We start from the raw sequence: 19,272 nt of genomic DNA on the forward strand, positions 1-19,272 counted from the left end.
TATTAGTCAAGAAATCTTCCGCACGACGATTGTAACTCTTAAAAAAATTGACAAATTTGAAAAGTGTAGATGTCAATTTTAAAAGTAAACAAAGCTAAAGCAAAGACGCGTGTAGTTACAGTAGAATAAATTAAACTAGACGCGATAAAAATGTAGCAGAAGTGTTCAAGCGTGACCCAAAGTCTTCCGTCTGCGGTGTTGTCGGCGCTTTTCGTCAGCCAGCTTTAAATTTAGCCTCCTTAACTCGGAGCGTTGCCGTTTCTCCAAAGCGACATTGACAAGAGTGCTGAAAAGTAGAAGCTGAAATCCTTTGAACTTCAACTGCTCAGAGGCGCCCCCAACCCCCGTCGAAAAAAAAAAAAAAAAAAAAAGTTTGATTCTCTGATGAAAAGAAGGTGCCACTCCGAGACAGTTTGGAGGCAGCCAAAACGCTTCGGAAAAGCTCTCAGCCGAGCGGCAAAGAGACTCGGGAAAGACGCCTCGTGGGTACGCGCCTTCGGGGCACAGTTAACCCGTTTTATGTGTTTTCTGAACGAGCGTGTGTGTTTTTGTGCAGGTTCCTCCACCCTGAAGGTTTGCCGTCTGACTACACCATCTCCGTGATGTTCCGCCTTCTTCCCGAGACTCCACACGAGCCCTTTGCATTGTGGGAAATCCTCGATAAGGACAACAAGCCCTTGGTGGGACTCATCTTGGACTGTGGGTTGATTTCAACCTCCCTTCTTTGTCTTGTCCGCATCTCAATCTGCCAATTTGCGCTGACTTTTGGCGTTTCCGCACCTTGTGAAAAATCCTGCGTGGTGTTGCGGTTTTTAGCAAGTGAGGCCGGAGAAATTCCTCTGATTAGGACACAGACGTGAAATGAACTCATTCGGCAGCGTTTCGTTTGACAAAGGTCCGAATCTATGGGAGTAAATATGTGCCGCCAGGATTTGAATTAAAAATCCATCCATCCATTTTCTTCACCGCTTATCCTCACGAGGGTCGCGGGGAACGCTGGAGCCTATCCCAGCTGTCAACGGGCAAGAGGCGGGGCACACCCTGAACTGGTCGCCAGCCAATCGCAGGCCACTTCGAGACAAACATCCGCACACGCAATCACACCTTGGGGCAATTTAAAGTCTCCAATTAACGTTGCATGTTTTTGGGATGTGGGAGGAAACGGGAGTGCCCACCCGGAGAAAACCCACTCAGGAAGGGGGAGAACATGCAAACGCCACACAGACGGGGCCGGGATCGAACCCAAGTCCTCAGAACTGTGAGGCCAACGTTTTACCAGCTGATCCGCCGACAATTTCATGGCTAACTACTTTTTAAGTCATTTTTCAACTGTTCTTCAATTTCTTGTATAAAATACTTTGCGAACAAAAAGTGCAATATCTCGTTTTTATTTATTTATAACTTTTGACAATTTGGAATTTTGGTAAAGATTTTCACAAGAATCAAGGAAGTCGTCACACATGATTTACTAAAATGATGTTGCTCAAGGATTTTACAAGCAAATCATTGTTAGTTTATTTGGAGGGGAGCACGGTGGATCAGCCGGCAAAGCATTGGCCTCACAGTTCTGAGGACACGGGTTCGATCTCGGCCACGCACGGGTGGAGTTTGCATGTGCTCCCCGTGCCTGCGTGGGTTTTCTCCGGGTGGGCACTCCCGTTTCCTCCCACATCCTCGATCCAGCCGGTTGAATTTCAGACAGAAAATTGTAGTTAAAATTGAAATGCAATATTTTCAATTCAACTGGCTGGATTGGCCAGGTGTTGGGTTCTGACCCGAAGTAACCCCGCCTTCTTTACACTGAATTTCAGACAGCGAATTGCAGCCAGTTGAATCTCAGGAAACTGAAAATATTGCATTTGAATTTTAAAGGTTGAATTTATTTATTTATTTTTTTTCGATGGCGAATTTGTTAACATTGAAATGTTCAAGTGAAATGCAGCTATGGAAAATGAAATAGCAATGTGAGTTTTACAACAGAACAAATTTCAGTGGCATTTTTAATTCCAATCCTGGTGGCACATATTTACTTCCATAGGAATCGATCAGAACACCAAGGGTTCGGACTTGGTCTTTGGTTTTTAAAGATGGCGACTCCAGATATTTCCGAGAAGCTCTCCTCTCTCTTTTCTTCATTGGCAAAAACTATTCTCTCAGTTTTGGCTGAAGAAAATGTTGGCTCATCCGGTTATTTATCTGCTCGAGACGGTGACCCAACACCTCAATTGAACTGTCGCCATCTGGAGACACTGCTAAATATAATTGTGCGCATCATCTGCATAGACTACACAAATTAAACATAATTCCCTGGCACAGGGTGACGAAGCAATATTTTTTTATATTTGCAGAACAATAACAGATGCTCTCCCCCCAAATTTTAAATGGTTTTTCTCAACAATAGCAATTTATCTTCATAAAAAAAAAAAATCCCCTTTTAATACATGCATGTGTTTGTAATATTATTATTATTATTATTATGGTTTCATCTTCACCCGTACTGCTCTCCTCAAGACTCCGGGAAGAGTTTGACGTTCTTCAACTACGACTACAAAGGAGACTTTCAGACTGTCACCTTCGAAGGAACTCAGATCAAAAAAGTTTTCCATGGCAGTTTCCACAAGGTTAGTTCTGGATTTCCACTTTAGGCGACTCATCAATGGGGGTTTTATTAAAAAAAAAAAAAAATCTTTTTTAAGTATCTATTAAAAAGGAGAAACTTTCATCGCATTATTCATATTTGATATTTCAGAGTGTCTTTTTAACAGCACCAGCAAAGAGTTAACCCTCAATGTATATTCAGATGCATTACAAACAAAACACATAGAGGAAAAAAAATAGAGGCGGGGTGAAAGTAAAGAAAATGTGGATGGATTCAAAAAATGTAAAAAACGATGCACCCGGTGAAAAGTGAATTGTCAAATGTACCTTTAGTAGTTGTCTCACCAAAACATACAATAACGATGACGTATGAAAAGATGAAATTGTGCGGTATAGATGGTGGTTCTATCTCTGCAACGCTACACATACAACAAATATAATCGGTATAATAGAGGTTGTTGTGTAGTACTGTATGCCCTTAACTTTTCCAACGATCAATCAATAAATAAAGTGAGCCAGGCACTGCAGCGTTATTATATTTTCCTCGCGGACTCTTCATTTAACAGTCAGTGACGATATTTAATAGCGATAGTAAGGTCTTAGTGATGATCATCTTTAATGTTCATCGTCAGAAAAAGAACAATTATTAGTGGCTGCTTGGTATTGCAAAATGGACGTTCGCCAACCTGATGCTTCGTCCACATCAAGGACAACATCAGCAAGTCAAATGAGATTTGCAGGAAAAAATCGGGACTTTTTTGGTCCGTGACTCGGCCTCAGTTTGCCGTATTTCACTAGTTGCTCTTCCGAGCTCGATATTAGTTCAATTATGCAACGTTACAACTCGAATCTAACGAACGCTTCGCCTGCGTTTTTTGCAAGGGCTTGGATGCGAGATGACGCATCTTGTTTTTGTTGTTGTTTTTTTTTTTTTTTTTAGCTTTAGGCAATGAGTGAAGTGGGAGGATTTAGGCAAGCGAAGAACTGCAAGTGACGGCACACTTTCGTCACGCAAGTTGAAGAAATTTAGGAAAGTCATGACAGCACGTCGCCACGAGCGCCCTATAAAACGCTGAAACGTGTAACCTCAAGCTGAAACCATTCACGCTTGAAATACATGATAATCGGGTTTCGCAAAACGGATCCTAAAGGCTCAATTGTGTTGGAGTAATTTGCCATTGAAGGTTTGTTGTTGTTTTGTTTTGTTTTGTTTTGTTTTCCTCGTGTGCATTTGTTTTTGTTATGACATTTGATTTTTTGGCCTCACAGTTCCGAGGACCCGGGTTTGATCCTGGCCCCGCCAGTGCAAAGTTTGCATGTTCTCCCTGTGCCTGCGTGAGTTTTCTCCGGGCACTCCCGTTTCCTCCCACATCCCCAAAACACGCGACATTAATTGGACACTCTAAATTGCCCCAAGGTGTGATTGTGAGTGCGACCGTTGTCTGTCTCCATGTGCCCTGCGATTGGCTCGCAACCAGTTCAGGGTGTACCCCGCCTCCTCCTGCCCGTTGACAGCTGGGACAGGCTCCAGCACTCCCCGCGACCCTTGTGAGGATAAGTGTCAAAGAAAATGGATGGATGGATGGATGGCTCATCTGTGAGGAATTGAGCTTTGTGGACACAAATTGAGTGACTCCTCTGTGTGATGTGCACTAAAACATTTGGAAAAAGTCCAAATTAGATGTGCTCCTGAAAATTCCAAATCAATGTCCATCCATCGTTCTTCTTAGCCGCTTATCCTCACGAGGGTCGCGGGGAGTGCCGGAGCCGATCCCAGCTGTCAACAGGGAGGAGGCAGGGTACACCCTGGACTGGTCGTCAGCCAATCGCAGGGCACATGGAGACAAACAGTCGCACTCACAATCACACCTAGGGGCAATTTAGAGTCTCCGATGAAGTCATGTTTTTGGGATGTGGGATGCGTTGCCATCCAAATAAATATTGTATTGATTTGCTTGTAAAGTCCTTGAGCAACATCATTTTGTTCTGGCGTGACGTCAACCCTGAAAAGAACCAAACAAAACAAACAAACAAAAAGTTTTCACAATAAACTGCATATATTTCAAAAAGAAACTTATATCACATACACTCTGTAGCTTTTTGCCCAGATGACATTTATCCACCCCCCCCCACCCCATCCCCTCTTTGGTATCTGTTTAGCTGCGTTTGCGCTCTCCGCCGATAACAATCACTTGATAACTCTGCGTTATGGATTCTCGCTCTCTCTGTACAACAGAGTTAATACATTTTGCCCATTGCCGCCCTTAAATAATATGTGAAATATGACTGATAATGCGTCACTCTCAGCAGAAGAAGCAAAAGCAATTTGTCGCATGTCTGGAAAATGATAAGTCAGACGAAAACAAAGGAGCCGCCGCTGATGTTTGGGGCAAACATTTTTTTGCTTTTCTTTTATTCATTTTGTTTCTATCCCGATTTACTCTTTTATTTTGTCACATTTCTTTATTTTCACGCCGCAGTCGTGTGGCTGATGTGATCAGGACCAACATGACTAATAACCAAATATCAAGCCAGCGAAAACAATTTGTTGTTATCAAATCCGCATTTCATCTGTCAAATATGTGAAAAAGCCCGCAAAAATTAAGATTTTGCTGGGCGGTTGCATTATTTTTCTTCGTACTGTCCTCATATATCGAACGGCGGTCTCTGTCCAGCTGCACGTGACCATCAGTAAGACGGCAGTGACGCTGGTGTTGGACTGCGCCCTCGTCGGGGAAAAAGCCATCGGAGCGGCCGGGAACATCACCACGGATGGCGTGGAGATCCTGGGCCGCACGCTGCGGTCTCGAGGCAGACGGGACAGTTCTGCTCCGGTCAGTGCGGCGTCCTACAGTGACCCGCTTGCAGGTTGACTTCCTCTGACAAGACGTGACAGTCAAAGTCGACGTGTTTGTAACGATAATCTGACAACGACGAGCAAGTTATAGCGTGAAAGCATCCGCAAAAACTTCTGCGGGGTTTGGGACTCCCTCCAGATCAGCAGAACCGAGTCCAGAATGCACGTCACATTTTCGCTCTTGGTGGCAGTGTTTTATGAGGAGCCTGCAACGCGATTCATAAGGAGACGATCTCCACATCTCGTATTGTGCGTTGACAACACAGCAGAACCTTTGAGTGTATGCCAGGAAACACTGCAGCTCTGCTTACCTGGTGGCTTTGATCTGGTCGTGCTTTCCTTTGGTCTGCCAGCTGCAAAATCCAGACACATTTACCGGAAATGAGCAGTTATGTGTCTAAAGCCTTATTTGGTTGCTTAATTTCACACTTGATGAAGCAGCAGGCCCTCCCGAGACACACTTAAATCCATAAGTCTGCTAGCATGTCCCTTTGAAAAACTGTACTAAAACCAGCGCCAAAAAAAAAAAAATGCTTGTATATTTGTGAACGTAACAAAATTTCTTCATGTATGTCAAAGTGTCACCCAGAGGTACAAGCCCATTACTGTTGGTGGCCCCGTTGTAGTTACCATCTCCCTGATCATCAAATATTACATATAAATGATAATTTGATTGATAACTAACCCTAGAAAGTACTTTGCTAACAAAAAGTGCAACATAACTTTTGACAATTTGGAATTTTGGTACAGATTTTCACCAGAATCGGGGAAGTCGTTACCCATGAGTTACCTTTGCGGGCCACATTAAATCATGTGGTGGGCCGGTTCTGGCCCTCGCGCCTCGAGTTTGACACCCGCGACTTAACAAATCACAGTCCGGTGTGACGGTCTGAGCGCTCCCCGGTGCTGAAAAGTTTCCTTGTGATTAACGCGCGTATATTAATACACGTGCGTGTATATTTTGTAAGCTTCCGGCCAGTCTGAAACATCCCCACCCGCGCTTCAACGCGTCATTCGACAACTTGTCGCCGAGTGCTCATGTTCGCGATGGACGTCTCAGAAAGACGAAAACAGCCAACGTACATATACGTGTATATCTTTTTCTTTTTTTTTTTTTTTAATCAACTTTTGTTTTAAAGTTAGGTTAGGGCTACGGTTAGGCTATAACATATGTTAGCTCGCTCTATGTGTAGAAGGAGAACTATGAGACCGAGTGATTTCCCAAAAACCGTATTCTACGTATGAGAGTTCCCCTCTTAGTAACGCATGCGCGTTCATCACAAGGAGACTTTTCAGCACGGGGGAGCGCTCAGACCGTCACCCTCAGCTGTCCCCTTTGCTCACGTTAGGTGACGGCCATCACACCGGAAGTCTCTGAGGGCATTAACGCCTGACCATGTGTTTGTTTGCAGTTCCAGCTGCAGATGTTCGATATCATCTGCAGCACGTCCTGGGCGAGCAGGGACAAGTGCTGCGAACTGCCGGCTTTGGTGAGCGCACACACTCCAGTCACATGGTGGGCGTCACTGGCTGATCCGAGCCGCAATAGTCGAGCTGAGTGTGTAAAACCACAATGACCACAATAAAATCGGATCCAAATGACTCTGAATCAGCTTAAACGGCGACGGGGGCAGGCGAAGCCGCGCCGGCGTCCGACGGCACCCGCGCTAATTTCCTTTGGAAAATCGAATTACCGAGAGGATGCGCTGTATGGTGTACCCGTTTCCATTATGCCCTCATGTACGCTCGCGACAGTTGCACAATCCAATAGAGCAATCAAACTCGCACATTATGCAAGGTAGTGTCATCATATATATACATATCTATATCAGAAGAAGAAAAAACTAACGCGGTGGATAAAAAGCATTTTTTTTTCTTTACGTCTGAGCAGACAGCTGGTAAAGCGTTGGGCTCACATTTCTGAGGTCCCGGGTTCAATGCCAGACCCGCCTGTGTGGAGTTTGCAGGTTCTCCCCGTGCCTGCGTGGGTATCCTCCGGGTGGGCACTCCGGTTTCCTCCCACATCCCAAAAACATGCAACATTAATTGGACACTCTAAATTGCCCCAAGGTGTAATTGTGGGTGTGGCTGTTTGTTCTCGATGTGCCCTGCGATTGGCTGGCGACCAGGTCAGGGTGTACCCCGCCTCCTGCCCGTTGACAGCTGGGATAGGCTCTGTGACCCTCGTGAGGATAAGCGGCGAAGAAAATGGATGGATTACGTCTGAGCTGATCACCAGGTCGCACTCATCTACAAAAGCTTAATTGAGGACACTCGATTCTGGCCTAGCATTGACGTTTTTAGGCTAATAACTTTAACATGAAGAAATATTTAAAAAAAAAAACAAAAAAAAACAAAACAACTGATACAGAAATGCAATCCTGAGAAATAAACGTGTTTTTCCCGGTATGATACGTCGTATATGCGGGCGATATCTTGATGTGGGCGTGTGGATGTTGCAGCGAGTCGAGGAGGAGTGCCCGTCCATGCCTCACGCCTGCGCCTGCGCCCAAGACAGCAAAGGACCACCGGGACCTTCCGGACCTCCCGTGAGTCGCTGTTGTTTTCTGTCATGCGGATCTAAGTTGGACTGAAAAGGTTTTGCGGATCAGCTTTGATTTGTTCTTTGTCTTCGGGGCCCTCATTTCTACGTTTCCATTCTTATTCATTTATTTTTTTTTTTGCTCTGCGCATTCGTTCTTGGATCATAAATTCCCAGCAGCTCTTGGCTTATTTGCATATCTAATATAAACGATAGAAACTGGAATTGTGCTCTATTACGATCTATACAAGACTTTGCATTTCCTTTCAGTTTTGCAATGGTTCGGCTTGTGAACGTTGATGAATTTGATATAATTTAAGCGAATTCAAGAGCAGACGTTCTAAGTTAACACATGAAGTCGCTTATGGCCCGAAACTTGTTCTTGTCATGATTCTCATTTTTCAATGTTTCAATTTCTGTGTTTATCGGCCATATGCGCTGCGTTTCCCGGGATTGGCTCGCCGACTCTCCGAGCTACCAATCATTGTGTTGGCGCCACCTGGTCGGCGAGAGCAATTAAATGCCGATTCCGTTCATCACGGCCAATTCCGAAGCGCCGCAGTTTTCGTCCGCGTGCGGCCAAGTCGGGGCCGCTTTTTCATTTGAGGAATCCGCGTCCGCGCGGCGCCGTCTTTCTAATTTTCTTTAATTACGGCTCACTTAAGAAGCCTGTAGTGCGACAATACTGCAGTCCAGCAACAAACATCCAATATATATGTTAATGCGCAATTTCTACTGTTTGGTTATCCTCGCCTTGCCTCTTTTTGCGTGTGAATTTTCCTTCCGCTTTGTTTCTCCGACTAGCCGCCGCTGCGATGCTTTCTTTGCGGCCGTCTCATTATTTTCTTTTACATCCTCTTCGTCCCACCACTGACGCTTTCTTTTTCCCGTTTACTTTATGCCTCCTTTACACCGTGTTTGTTTTGCCCCGAAGCTTTGAATGGACTACTTAAATCACGTTGTAACTGCGGAACGTGGCGGCTCGTGAATGCCACGATGGGGTAAATCTTATCGGTGCTCCAACGGCGCACCTTGGCACCGTGCTGTAATGTGTGTCCGCCACGTGCGGCGATGCCTCGGTTCTCGAACACAATCTGTTCCAGAAAACACTTTGAGAAGTGATTTGTTCGAAAAACCGAATTGATTTTTCCCATTACAATGAATGGGAAAAGAAATAATGCGTTCCAAGCCTAAAAAATGAAGATTTTTAAAGCATTTTTTTAAGCTTTTCCTGATAATAAACTACACAGAAATACATGTATCGTTGAAATACTTTAAATAACAAAATAATTTAAGAAATTTATTTATTTTTTTGCTTAAAATGTATGCTTTAGTGGTAGAGTACGCTAGGCTGGGAGTGCAACGCCGTATCTGTAGCGACTCGGCGCCCAGCCTTGTATACTTTTTTCATGAACGAAAGTGCAGAATAACTTTAAACAAGCAACTTGCCTTCTTTGGAGCCATGATTGGAGGTAAATACGGCGGTGGTCCTCGATAAAAAGGAAAAACAACAGTCACTACCGGGACACGTCTGTGTACAAGAGGCTGCGTTACACAGAATAACAAAAGTGGTGAGTGGCTGGTTGCGCCGCGCGCATTGTCATTTCCGGGCGGCGCGTGCAGTACGTGGCCATTTGAGTACCGATTTTCCTTCGAAAACAGAAGCAAAAAAACCTCAAAATAGTCGTTCGGAAACTGATTTGTTCGAAAACGGGGGACGTTCGAGAACCGAGGCTTTACTTTACTCATAACATGATAAATACATCTTTTATTTCCTTTTTAAACGCTTGTTTGAGATGGTTACAAGATTGGAGTTCGTCAGTGCAAATTTGATAACTAAGTGCGCAAATTGGTAGCGTGGAAAAAATAGAATGTGCTTTAAGTCAGTTAGCTTAATGCTAAATCTCTATGCAAGAGTTGTGTGACATGCTAACAGTTAGCAAAAACATCGGTTTTGGAAGTGACTGAAAACTAAAAACAACTCTTGGATCAACCGATGATATAATAACAGGCAAATATTCTCTGAGGTCACATAGTCGATGAAGTATGTACTATTCTTCTTTTGTTTCTGCACAAATGATTTATACTGTACTGACTCCTGGTGGCCAGGTCAGGCACACCAGAAGGAGCAGCACAATGAAGTGGATTGAAGCATTAAATGCTCACAGCAAACTTTGTTCCCAAAAAAACCCAACACTTCAAAATGTAACCATTTTCACCTTCTTCATATTAAATTAACATCCATATTTGACCATTGAAAGCCCATCGATAATCCAGTTTGAATCTTAATTCTTCACAAATCGTTCATCCAAATCAAGGAATTAAGAAATATATTCTATTTATTTTTCTGAAATGACTCTGCAAAAATGAAGACGCACCTCGCTTGCCACTCACATAAATCCAAATATCATTCACACACTGTTTACATGCACTCTTGTCAAGATTGTGTTGATGTCAAAACATGTTGTAGGACTGATATAAATCTACAGTTGGAAGGGTTTTTTAAAAAACATTTTTTTTTTACAAAAGGAAGTAAGTCATGTCTTCCAAGAAGAGGAATTTATAGCTTCTTGGACAAGCCGGAGCTACGGCGTGCCGACAGTTTGTTGGCCCGAGCCGTCCGTCATTTGTGGACACAATTCAATCGGAAGAGCATTAAAAGGACATTTTTGCTGACTTATTGAGAACGCGCAGCGGAAACTAGATCGTGTTCGGAATTAAACTCGGGACCCACGGCTACTGCGTTCATTGCTCGTGTCGCAGAAATGAGCCATTAAAGTTGCCTGATGTAACAATTCTTGTAAAATTGAAATCGCATACTGCACTGATTTTTTTTTTTTTTTTTTAAATGCTAGCAATTACAAATGTACTCATATGTTGGCAGAGGAGTACTTGGAAGTGGAATGATTGTACTTGTGCTTGTGTACTGTTCTGGTGTGTTCCAGGGTGGTCCGGGGATTCGGGGAACGCGAGGGGACAGGGGGGAACCTGGCGTGACGGTGAGTAAAAGTCCCAGTTTTGCATATTTCTGCTGGCACCCTCAACATGTGTAACGCTTCCCTTGATCATATTTTCATTTAATTTTTTTTTTATTTGTATTTTTTGATACAGGGTGTGTGTCTCTCCACCCCTCACCCAGAAATATCTGAGCAATTAAATTTTAGGTGAATACAATTCAACACGCTTCCTATTGAAACAGAAAAATACATTTTTTTTCATAAACATATCAACCTTTTCAGATGATATTCTGTGCGATCGATTTCATAGCTATTTCACAAAAGTAATTTAATTTTGCCTGAATTTCATTGGGCAGCACGGTGGAGCAGCTGCTAAAGCATTGGTCTCACAGTTTTGAGGAACCGGGTTCGATCCCGGCCCCGCCTGTGTGGAATTCGCATGTTCCCCCTGTGCCTTCGTGGGTTTTCTCCGGGCACTCCGGTTTCCTCCCACATCCCAAAAACATGCAACATTAATCGGACACTCTAAATTGCCCCACGGTGTGATTGTGAGTGCGGCTGTTTGTCACAATATGCCCTGCGATTGGCTGGCGACCAGTTCAGGGTGTACCCCGCCTCCTGCCCGTTGACAGCTGGGAGAGGCTCCAGCACTCCCCGCGACCCTCGTGAGGAGAAGCGGCAAAGAAAATGGATGGATGAATTTCATTGTTGTTGGTGTTTGGAATGTGACATTTTGTCTTCGTGAAATGTTTATGAGGTTTGATGCCGCTTTGTAAAATCTGTGATCATTTGGCTGAACAGACGCAGTTTGTTGTATCGATAGACGACGCAATTGATCAATTCTTGTTCCTACGCTTGCGTGGGGGTTGAAAATTGAATGTGCTAAAGATGGAGGAAGTGACTGCGTGACTTTTTAATGACTTGACGACAATGCGGCTCTGCCGCATTAACGCTACGAGTGAATGAGACGGAGGTCCCACGAGGGACAACAAGATCAATAACAACGGCCGCTCCATCTCTCTCGCACTTGCTGACTGTCCGTTGTACGAATGTGTGGTCCACACCCGAAGACGCCCTCGTTTTCTTTGTTAGAGCGCAGATATCTTGAGATCTCTTGAGCTTTGCGCAAGGCTCGCTACACGTTTGCCATCGTGGCTGCACTTTTACCAGAACTGTCGACACAACTGCATATTAAGCAAATACAAACACAGTTTGTGGGTCTAAGACCGAACATTTTGTGAACAATTATCCGACGTGGCAACTTTACAAACTTCATGATTGTATTAAAGATTAGCATGCGTTGTGTGTTCGTCTATTTCTGTTACGGTTCAGCGTGCCGAACCGATCACGTCGGAAGGTTTGCCGTCGCGTGCTCCAATTTCCTTCCTGTTCATTTATTTCGTCTGACATATGGAAATGTGTTTCGCCCGCATCGGATTTTTCTCACCACTTGCGCTCAATCACGCAGGCTGGCCTTGCAGTAAGTCACAGGGAAAATATTATTGTTATTGACCATAGTGGGGCGCGACGGGCATGAGCCGGCCCACCCAGGAATCTTTCTAGAAATTTCCAAGAAGGGAACACAGGCAGAGTAGAGGACATTTTGATTCCTCTGTGGTGAACGTGTGCGCTACGCGAGATGCATTTCTGGGCACGTTTGGCACATTGATATGCGGCGCGCATGCACTGTACTCGCCTGCCAGATCACAATTGCCCGCTCGCATTCTTATCACCGCGCTTTCTGCCGAGCTATTTGAAGCGCTTCGCTATTCCGTCGACTTCATCCCAACGCCGCCACATTCCCGTTCGTTTTGGGATGTGGAGATGAATTGTGACGATGTTTGGGGAAAAAAAAAAAAAAAACGATTCGTCGTTTTAGTTGACTTCATTGTCATTTTTTTTTCATTAAAATATGTGATGGCGGCACGGGGGAGCAGCTGGTAAAGCGTTGGCCTCACCGTTCTGAGGTCGCAGGTTCAATCCCGGCCCCGCATGTGTGCATGTTGTGGATGGATGGAGGCATGTTCTCCCCGTGCTTGCGTGGGTTTTCTCCGGGGACTCCGGTTTCCTCCCACATCCCAAAAACATGCAAGATTAATTGGACACTGTAAATTGCCCGTAGGTGTGATTGTCTCTCTGTCTCCATGCACCCTCCGATGGGCTGGAAACCAGCTCAGGGTGCACCCCGCCTCCTGCCTGATAACAGCTGGGATAGGCTCCAGCACTCTCCGCGACCCTCGTGAGGATAGGCGGCCAAGAAAATGGATGGATGGACGGACGTGATGGCAGCACAGTGGAGGAGCTGGTAAAGCGTTGGTCTCACAGTTCTGAGGTCCCGGGTTCAATCCCGGACCCGCTTGTGTGGTGGTTTCATGTTCTCCGAGCCTCTCACTCCCTGGGACCCTTGTGAGGACAAGCGGCTGAGAAAATGAATGGATGAAAAATATGTGATTACTGCTGAGTCCATGATTTTGCCCAAATTTACCTAATGTTGTAGCTGCGGCGTAAACGTGAAATTAATAGCATCACATTCGATAGTCACATGATTAGATTCATCCATCCATTATGCAAGCTGCTTATCATCACAAGTGTCACAGGAAAGCCGGGGCCTATCCCAGCTAGCGTCGGGCGAATGGCGGACTACACCCTGAACTGTTCGCCAGGCAGTCGTAGGGCAGATATCGACACAAGCACTGAGCGGGAATCGATCACACGCTGCCCGCACCAAAGGCAGGCGTGTGTACCACTACACCATCAGTGACTCTGTAGAGATTGTTTTTCTCGTTTGTAGGGGCCGCAAGGGCCTGTGGGAGAGACCGGCCCCCCCGGACCACCCGGACCGTCAGGTCCTCAGGGACCCAGCGGCCTCTCTATTCAAGGCCCTCAGGTAACGTTTGCTTATTGACATTCTCTCAATATTTACCTGAAGGATACTGTTGGTATGTTTAAATATTAGACAAATTGCACATTCCGAGAAGAATACCCGTGCGTAATGTTTAGAATGGTCGTCCGTCTGGGTTGTATTACGGGAAAAAGATCACATTGTGTGCGTGCCGCATTCCGCGCTATCAAGCAAGTGCCAGGGTAAACTGTCAAACGATCTCCCGCCAGACGCTCGCCGGCTGTTTCTCAAAGCGCGCTCGCGTCGGGCCAGAACCTTCGCGAGAAAAAAAACGATGTCGCTTTTCGTGGCTGTCATTTGCGTTCGTTTCAGTCGTCTGACATGCGGGAGACGTGTTTGCGTTGCAGGGGGCCGCCGGGGAGAAGGGACATAAAGGAGACGTCGGCCCACCCGGCCCCACGGTAAGAGACGCTGCAGAACTTTCTAAATCATCAAGTCTTGTAAAAAAAAAAAAAAAAAAAAAAAAAGTCAAGCCTTGTTTTGAGATTTCCGTCATCGCGTGAACTGATCCGGCCTCCGCGGTGTCAGTTCGATAAACCGTCTTTTTTTCCATCTTGTGAAGCGAAAAAAAACCCAAAACAAAACAGGCTAGTGGATGAAATTTGTGACTTGGCAGCAATGCGTCACACTCGTACGGTTTATTCAAATTGCAAAGTTAACGTTTTCTGTTATTGTCCCGCCAGAGAAAATGAAAAATTTATTTGGTTTTGTTCCTGCGAGCACCGCGAGAGGAGTCCCACATATCAACTCTGATTGACATAAAATGGAGTTTCGCTTTTTATTTGAAGTGGAGTCCTTGGCTGGCGCTCCCGCCAAACTCAAAACTGAAGGGTGGCGAGTACGAATCTCAGCTTTTGAGTATTTGGCGAACGATCGGTCTCCTCTTGACCTCCATGTGAGCAATGAACACATTGGAACGGGGCGGCCTCGCGTCACCATGGAATTCCATTCCTGCAAATCCCCAATTTGCACAAAAGTCTTTTTGACGAAAAATCACGTGATCGAAGAATAGGAACGTGTGCGTATTATTATGTTATCTGTTTTTTCTGAGCGAGGAAACTACATTGCAACGTGTGTATTTATGAACACGCATGTCCACTTGTTTGAAAATAAATTTATGCCAGTGCATTTTAATTACATAATTTGAGTTTACAATCAATGCGGAAACACACCACGACGTTTTTAAATATTGCAATCACTTTTTTACAATAATGATGAAAAAAATCCTCATCTATGCCATAATATTTGAATTTTATTTTGAGTAGAGCGAGGGATAATTAAACATATTTAATACAACCTTTAAACTGAAATATTTACTTAAAAATGTAGACAGTATTTAAAAAAAACATTTTCTTGGAATGTTTCCTATGGATTTAAACTCCTCTTATGTTGCTGTGGTCAACCTTTCAGTATGCACAGCATGTGTAAAAAAATTAATTGAGAACAATAATGATCATTGCACACGCAAAGGTTTTCTTTTCTTTCCCCTTGAAAAATACAATAATATTATTAATAATACAGTCACTCACATTTGAAAGAGGTACAAGTGTGGTCAGTCACGCCCACAGATATAAAGTTGCGGGTGCGGTACACCAGTCATGCCCGCAGATATAAAATTGCGGGTGTGTGTTCTGTTTGTAATTATGAGTGTACCCCTTTAAGAGCAGAGAGAGGCGGTGTCACATAAACTACAAAGTAGAAGTAGGCTGAGCAGCAGCTCGTTGTTTGACGTCAGGCTGTGGTTCAACCGCGCTGGATCGGTTTTCATGTGCGCTGCGAGTGTGCGACAAGTGCGCGATTGCGCAGTGGCGCAGCTTAGAGGGAACATTGGTCAAGAGTACACAAAATAAGCGACGTCTTTCAATATCTATGTATTTCTTCTCGTAACAAATTTTACGCGTGTGATTTTGTGATGCTCGACTGTGCAGATTTGCGATGGCGCGCGGGCGCATACGCGCCCATCAAATGACAGCGACTGGTAATCATTCAAGAACCAGCTAAAAATGGATCAGCATATTTATGCATGAAATCAAATTGGGCCTGCTGTAAAAGTGGCAGCCCTTCGACGAGTTTTAACAACACGTTACTCCTGTTCATATAAATTATAAATTACAAAGAGCAGATGAAACGTAAGCGACATCGTGCATGCAAGATGGCTGCCAACCTTTCAGGTGAGCGCATCCTCACTCTTTCTATGCAAATATTTGGAGGAAAGTGTTTCATCTTTTTTTTAGTTGTACCTATTAAAGCACATCTACCGTAGTTCCCGGCCTACAGAGCGTACCTGGTTATAAGCCAGTACATTTGTCAAGGAAATACCATTTGCCGTACCTGCGTAAATGTGTCCACGTTGAAACACGAGATATTTACAAAGAAAGACGCCGCTGCACTAATGCTAACGCTCGGGCTGATTGATAAAAACACATACTGGTAAAAATCACCGAGACACGGCAGGAACACGCTAGCGCAGCGCTAACAGGGCCGGACTGGTAAAAGCCACTTCCTCGGCGCATATATTCCACCGGTCTCACTCGTAACTTTTCCGCTCGAGTGCCCCCTTGCGGCCGTTGGAAAAAATACACAAATTAGCCGCATCACCGCGTAAACCGCAGGGTTGAAAGCGGGTGAAAAAAGTCGCGGCTTATGGGCCGGAAATTACAGGACTTAAAACCGCGCACATTCTGCATCTAAATCGTTGTTCAAGATGATAACTCGGACGTAACCCGTTCACTGTGAGCAGATCAAAATATCTCGTAAATCAAATCAAATAAAAGTTTTCTTTTTGTGGCTGACTCAATGGTACACGACTTAATATTCAGTGATTTGTCACCAGTGTGTCACAGCGCACAGCCGAGACATCGTCAGGTTTGCCAATTATCCAATTTCACTTAGGAGTCAACCTTTTTTTTTTTTTTTTTTTAAAATGAGTATAAATAAATTATCTTTGGCCCTCCAGCGACTTATAATGAACATTTAAATGCTTTCCCGGCAGCCGATAGAAGGAACAATTAACCTGTTGCGACTCTCTCGAAAAGAAAAAATAGCTTTTGCATTTCACTAAATGAGTAACCATTGCACACTGAGTAAAATTGTGAGTAAACTGTGACAAGAGGATTATTATTTTCAGTATGCAAGTTTATCATTTTTGTGACATTCTTGTTTGGGTGGTGTGCCGTGAGATATTTCTCTCGCAAAACACATTTTGGCTCGACGAAAGATTCAGAAAGACTGCTCGAAATCAGCGTGATGATTTAAATCCTGTGTTGTGTTTAGGGCGTTCCTGGGAGTCAGGGCCCCCCGGGGAGGGATGGACCCCCTGGAGCGCGGGTAAGGTGCCTTTCGTTTCTAGGATGCAACACATAAAATGCTTTTGCTCATTTCACATTTCGCCCTCTGTCCGTGCTGGCCTACGAAATTACCGACAGCGGTCGAAACCGGTGGAACTTTAGATTTAGCGTATTTTCCGCACTATAAGGCGCACCGCATTATAAGATGCACCTTAAATGTTTGGTCTATTTCCAAATTTTTTTTTTTTCATATATAAGGCGCACCGCATTATAAGGCGCATAGAATAGACGCTGCAGTAGAGGCTGGGGTAACGTTATCCATCCATTAGATATTATATGAGGCGCACCTGATTATAAGGCGCACTGTCAGCATTTGAGAAAATTAAGGCGCCTTATAGTGCGGAAAATGCGGTGTCTTGGTTCCGATCTCACCCCAAGCTCGGTTGCTAAGATCACTGAGAGTTTTTGTCTACACGTAAAGTGGATCATTCTTGTTGCATGTGAACGCAATGACAATTTTGTGCAATACCGAGATGTGAGTCTAGCTTTTCCAGGCTGTGTTAAGTGCTTTGGTCTCAGCGCTCGCTAGTACCCTTCAACTCCTGGGAAAATCTCACAAAATCACTACTCACTACCTAAAACATTTTCATATATAAGGCGCACCGCATTATAAGGCGCATAGAATACACAATATAGTAGAGGTCGGGGTTACATTATGCATCCATTAGATGGGCTGCGCTTAAGTCTCAAAAACGATCCCCATATAAGGCGCACCTGATTATAAGGCGCACGGTCAGCAATGGAGAAAATTAACCCACTCTGGACCAAATAAAATTTTGCTGAAAGAAAAATCTGACACTTTCAGAACAAGATACTCTGGACTTAAAATTTTCTATTCCATTCTTTTCGATTAAAACCTGTTGCAAATTTGCAACCCCTGTCCGGAAAGGTTTAAGGCTCTTAAGTGCATTTTATAGTGCGGAAAATACGGTACTTTAGGAGTCTCGGTTCCGATCTCACCCCAAGCTTGGTTCCTAACTCGTCTACTCGTAAAGTGGATTATTCTTGTTGCATATGAACGCAATGACAGTTTTGTGCAAAAAGCGGGACGTGAGTCTAGCTTGTCCAGAGTGTGTTTAGTGGTTTGGTCCCAGTGATCGCGAGTACCCTTCAAGTCCTGGGTGGGTCTCACTCTTGCGTGATTTGTTTCTGTGTGAAGAATGTGCAATTGTGCCGTTGGAACCGCGAAGAGCCCCCTGATACCGTAGCCGCCTCCTAAACCGAAAGGCCGCAAGGGGATACATCCAGCAGTCTTTGTCTCGGCAATCAGGGCTTAATGTCGCGAGCGAAACTCAGAGGCTAGTTTCTTGGAACATCTGGGAGGGGTTTGTGTCTTCAGCTGTGTTCAATATTGGAGCATTTGCTTTGCTTTGCTTTGCTTTGTGTTGGCTTCGCTTCACACAAGCTGAAAGGGGAGCCGCGTAAGTCCAGAGTCCGTGTCGAAAGGGCGGCGGGCGCGATTGGCGCGGCAAACCGATGCGTTTTTTTCCCGCTCGGATGATAATTCCACACGGCAAAGGTTTCCGAGGTGAAAAGCGCTGGATTTGTGCAACTATCTGCCAAAACTGCAGGAACAGGGCTCCGCAATCATGTAGGTCCTGAAAACAAAAATGGAGCAAATCTGCCAATGAAAACTGGTCGGAGGTGCGCGAGATGCGTGTGTCAAATCGCGGATGCTTGCGGGTCCGTTCCTTCTTTGTATTTTTCAAGAATTGTGCTGATCCATGTTGAAGTTGACAGAAAATCAGAACGGCATCGATTGTATTTTCACAGGGCCTGCCGGGTAACAGCGGACCTCAAGGTCAACAGGGGCCGCCGGGCCCGCTTGTAAGTTTATGCTTTTTCATGTTTGATCAAAGAATAAATACATTTTTGCCTGATATGTTCAATTACGGAGCATCGCTTTCCGTCTCTCTTTCGTTGTCTCTCTCTCAGGGGGCCCCGGGTGCACCTGGGGCTGCGGGCCCCATCGGGTCAGCGGGACCTCAAGGGGAACAAGGACCTTCGGTAACGTGGTTTATATTTCATCTTTTGAGAATTTCATGCAAACAAAAACATTGTGATGATTA

The 19,272-nt window shown here is 44.8% G+C and overlaps 1 protein-coding gene across 5 annotated transcripts in view; it reads left to right on the forward strand.

The window, feature by feature from the left end:
* Nucleotides 1-19,272, forward strand: part of col14a1a (collagen, type XIV, alpha 1a) — a 107,525-nt gene that overhangs the window by 74,599 nt on the left and 13,654 nt on the right. For 4 of the 5 annotated variants that reach the window (XM_061819066.1, XM_061819065.1, XM_061819067.1 and 1 more), the window contains 11 exons: nucleotides 557-699; nucleotides 2,512-2,621; nucleotides 5,274-5,432; nucleotides 6,868-6,945; nucleotides 7,918-8,004; nucleotides 10,943-10,996; nucleotides 13,746-13,841; nucleotides 14,204-14,257; nucleotides 17,130-17,183; nucleotides 18,977-19,030; nucleotides 19,139-19,210. In XM_061819066.1, the coding sequence (XP_061675050.1) occupies nucleotides 557-699; nucleotides 2,512-2,621; nucleotides 5,274-5,432; nucleotides 6,868-6,945; nucleotides 7,918-8,004; nucleotides 10,943-10,996; nucleotides 13,746-13,841; nucleotides 14,204-14,257; nucleotides 17,130-17,183; nucleotides 18,977-19,030; nucleotides 19,139-19,210 (961 nt within the window). Of the gene's footprint in view, nucleotides 1-556; nucleotides 700-2,511; nucleotides 2,622-5,273; nucleotides 5,433-6,867; nucleotides 6,946-7,917; nucleotides 8,005-10,942; nucleotides 10,997-11,108; nucleotides 11,162-13,745; nucleotides 13,842-14,203; nucleotides 14,258-17,129; nucleotides 17,184-18,976; nucleotides 19,031-19,138; nucleotides 19,211-19,272 lie in introns of all 5 variants that reach the window. The other variant, XM_061819069.1, reaches the window with a different exon arrangement.

This window comes from Syngnathoides biaculeatus, chromosome 5, assembly GCF_019802595.1.
Source record: "Syngnathoides biaculeatus isolate LvHL_M chromosome 5, ASM1980259v1, whole genome shotgun sequence".
Lineage (NCBI taxonomy): Eukaryota > Metazoa > Chordata > Actinopteri > Syngnathiformes > Syngnathidae > Syngnathoides > Syngnathoides biaculeatus.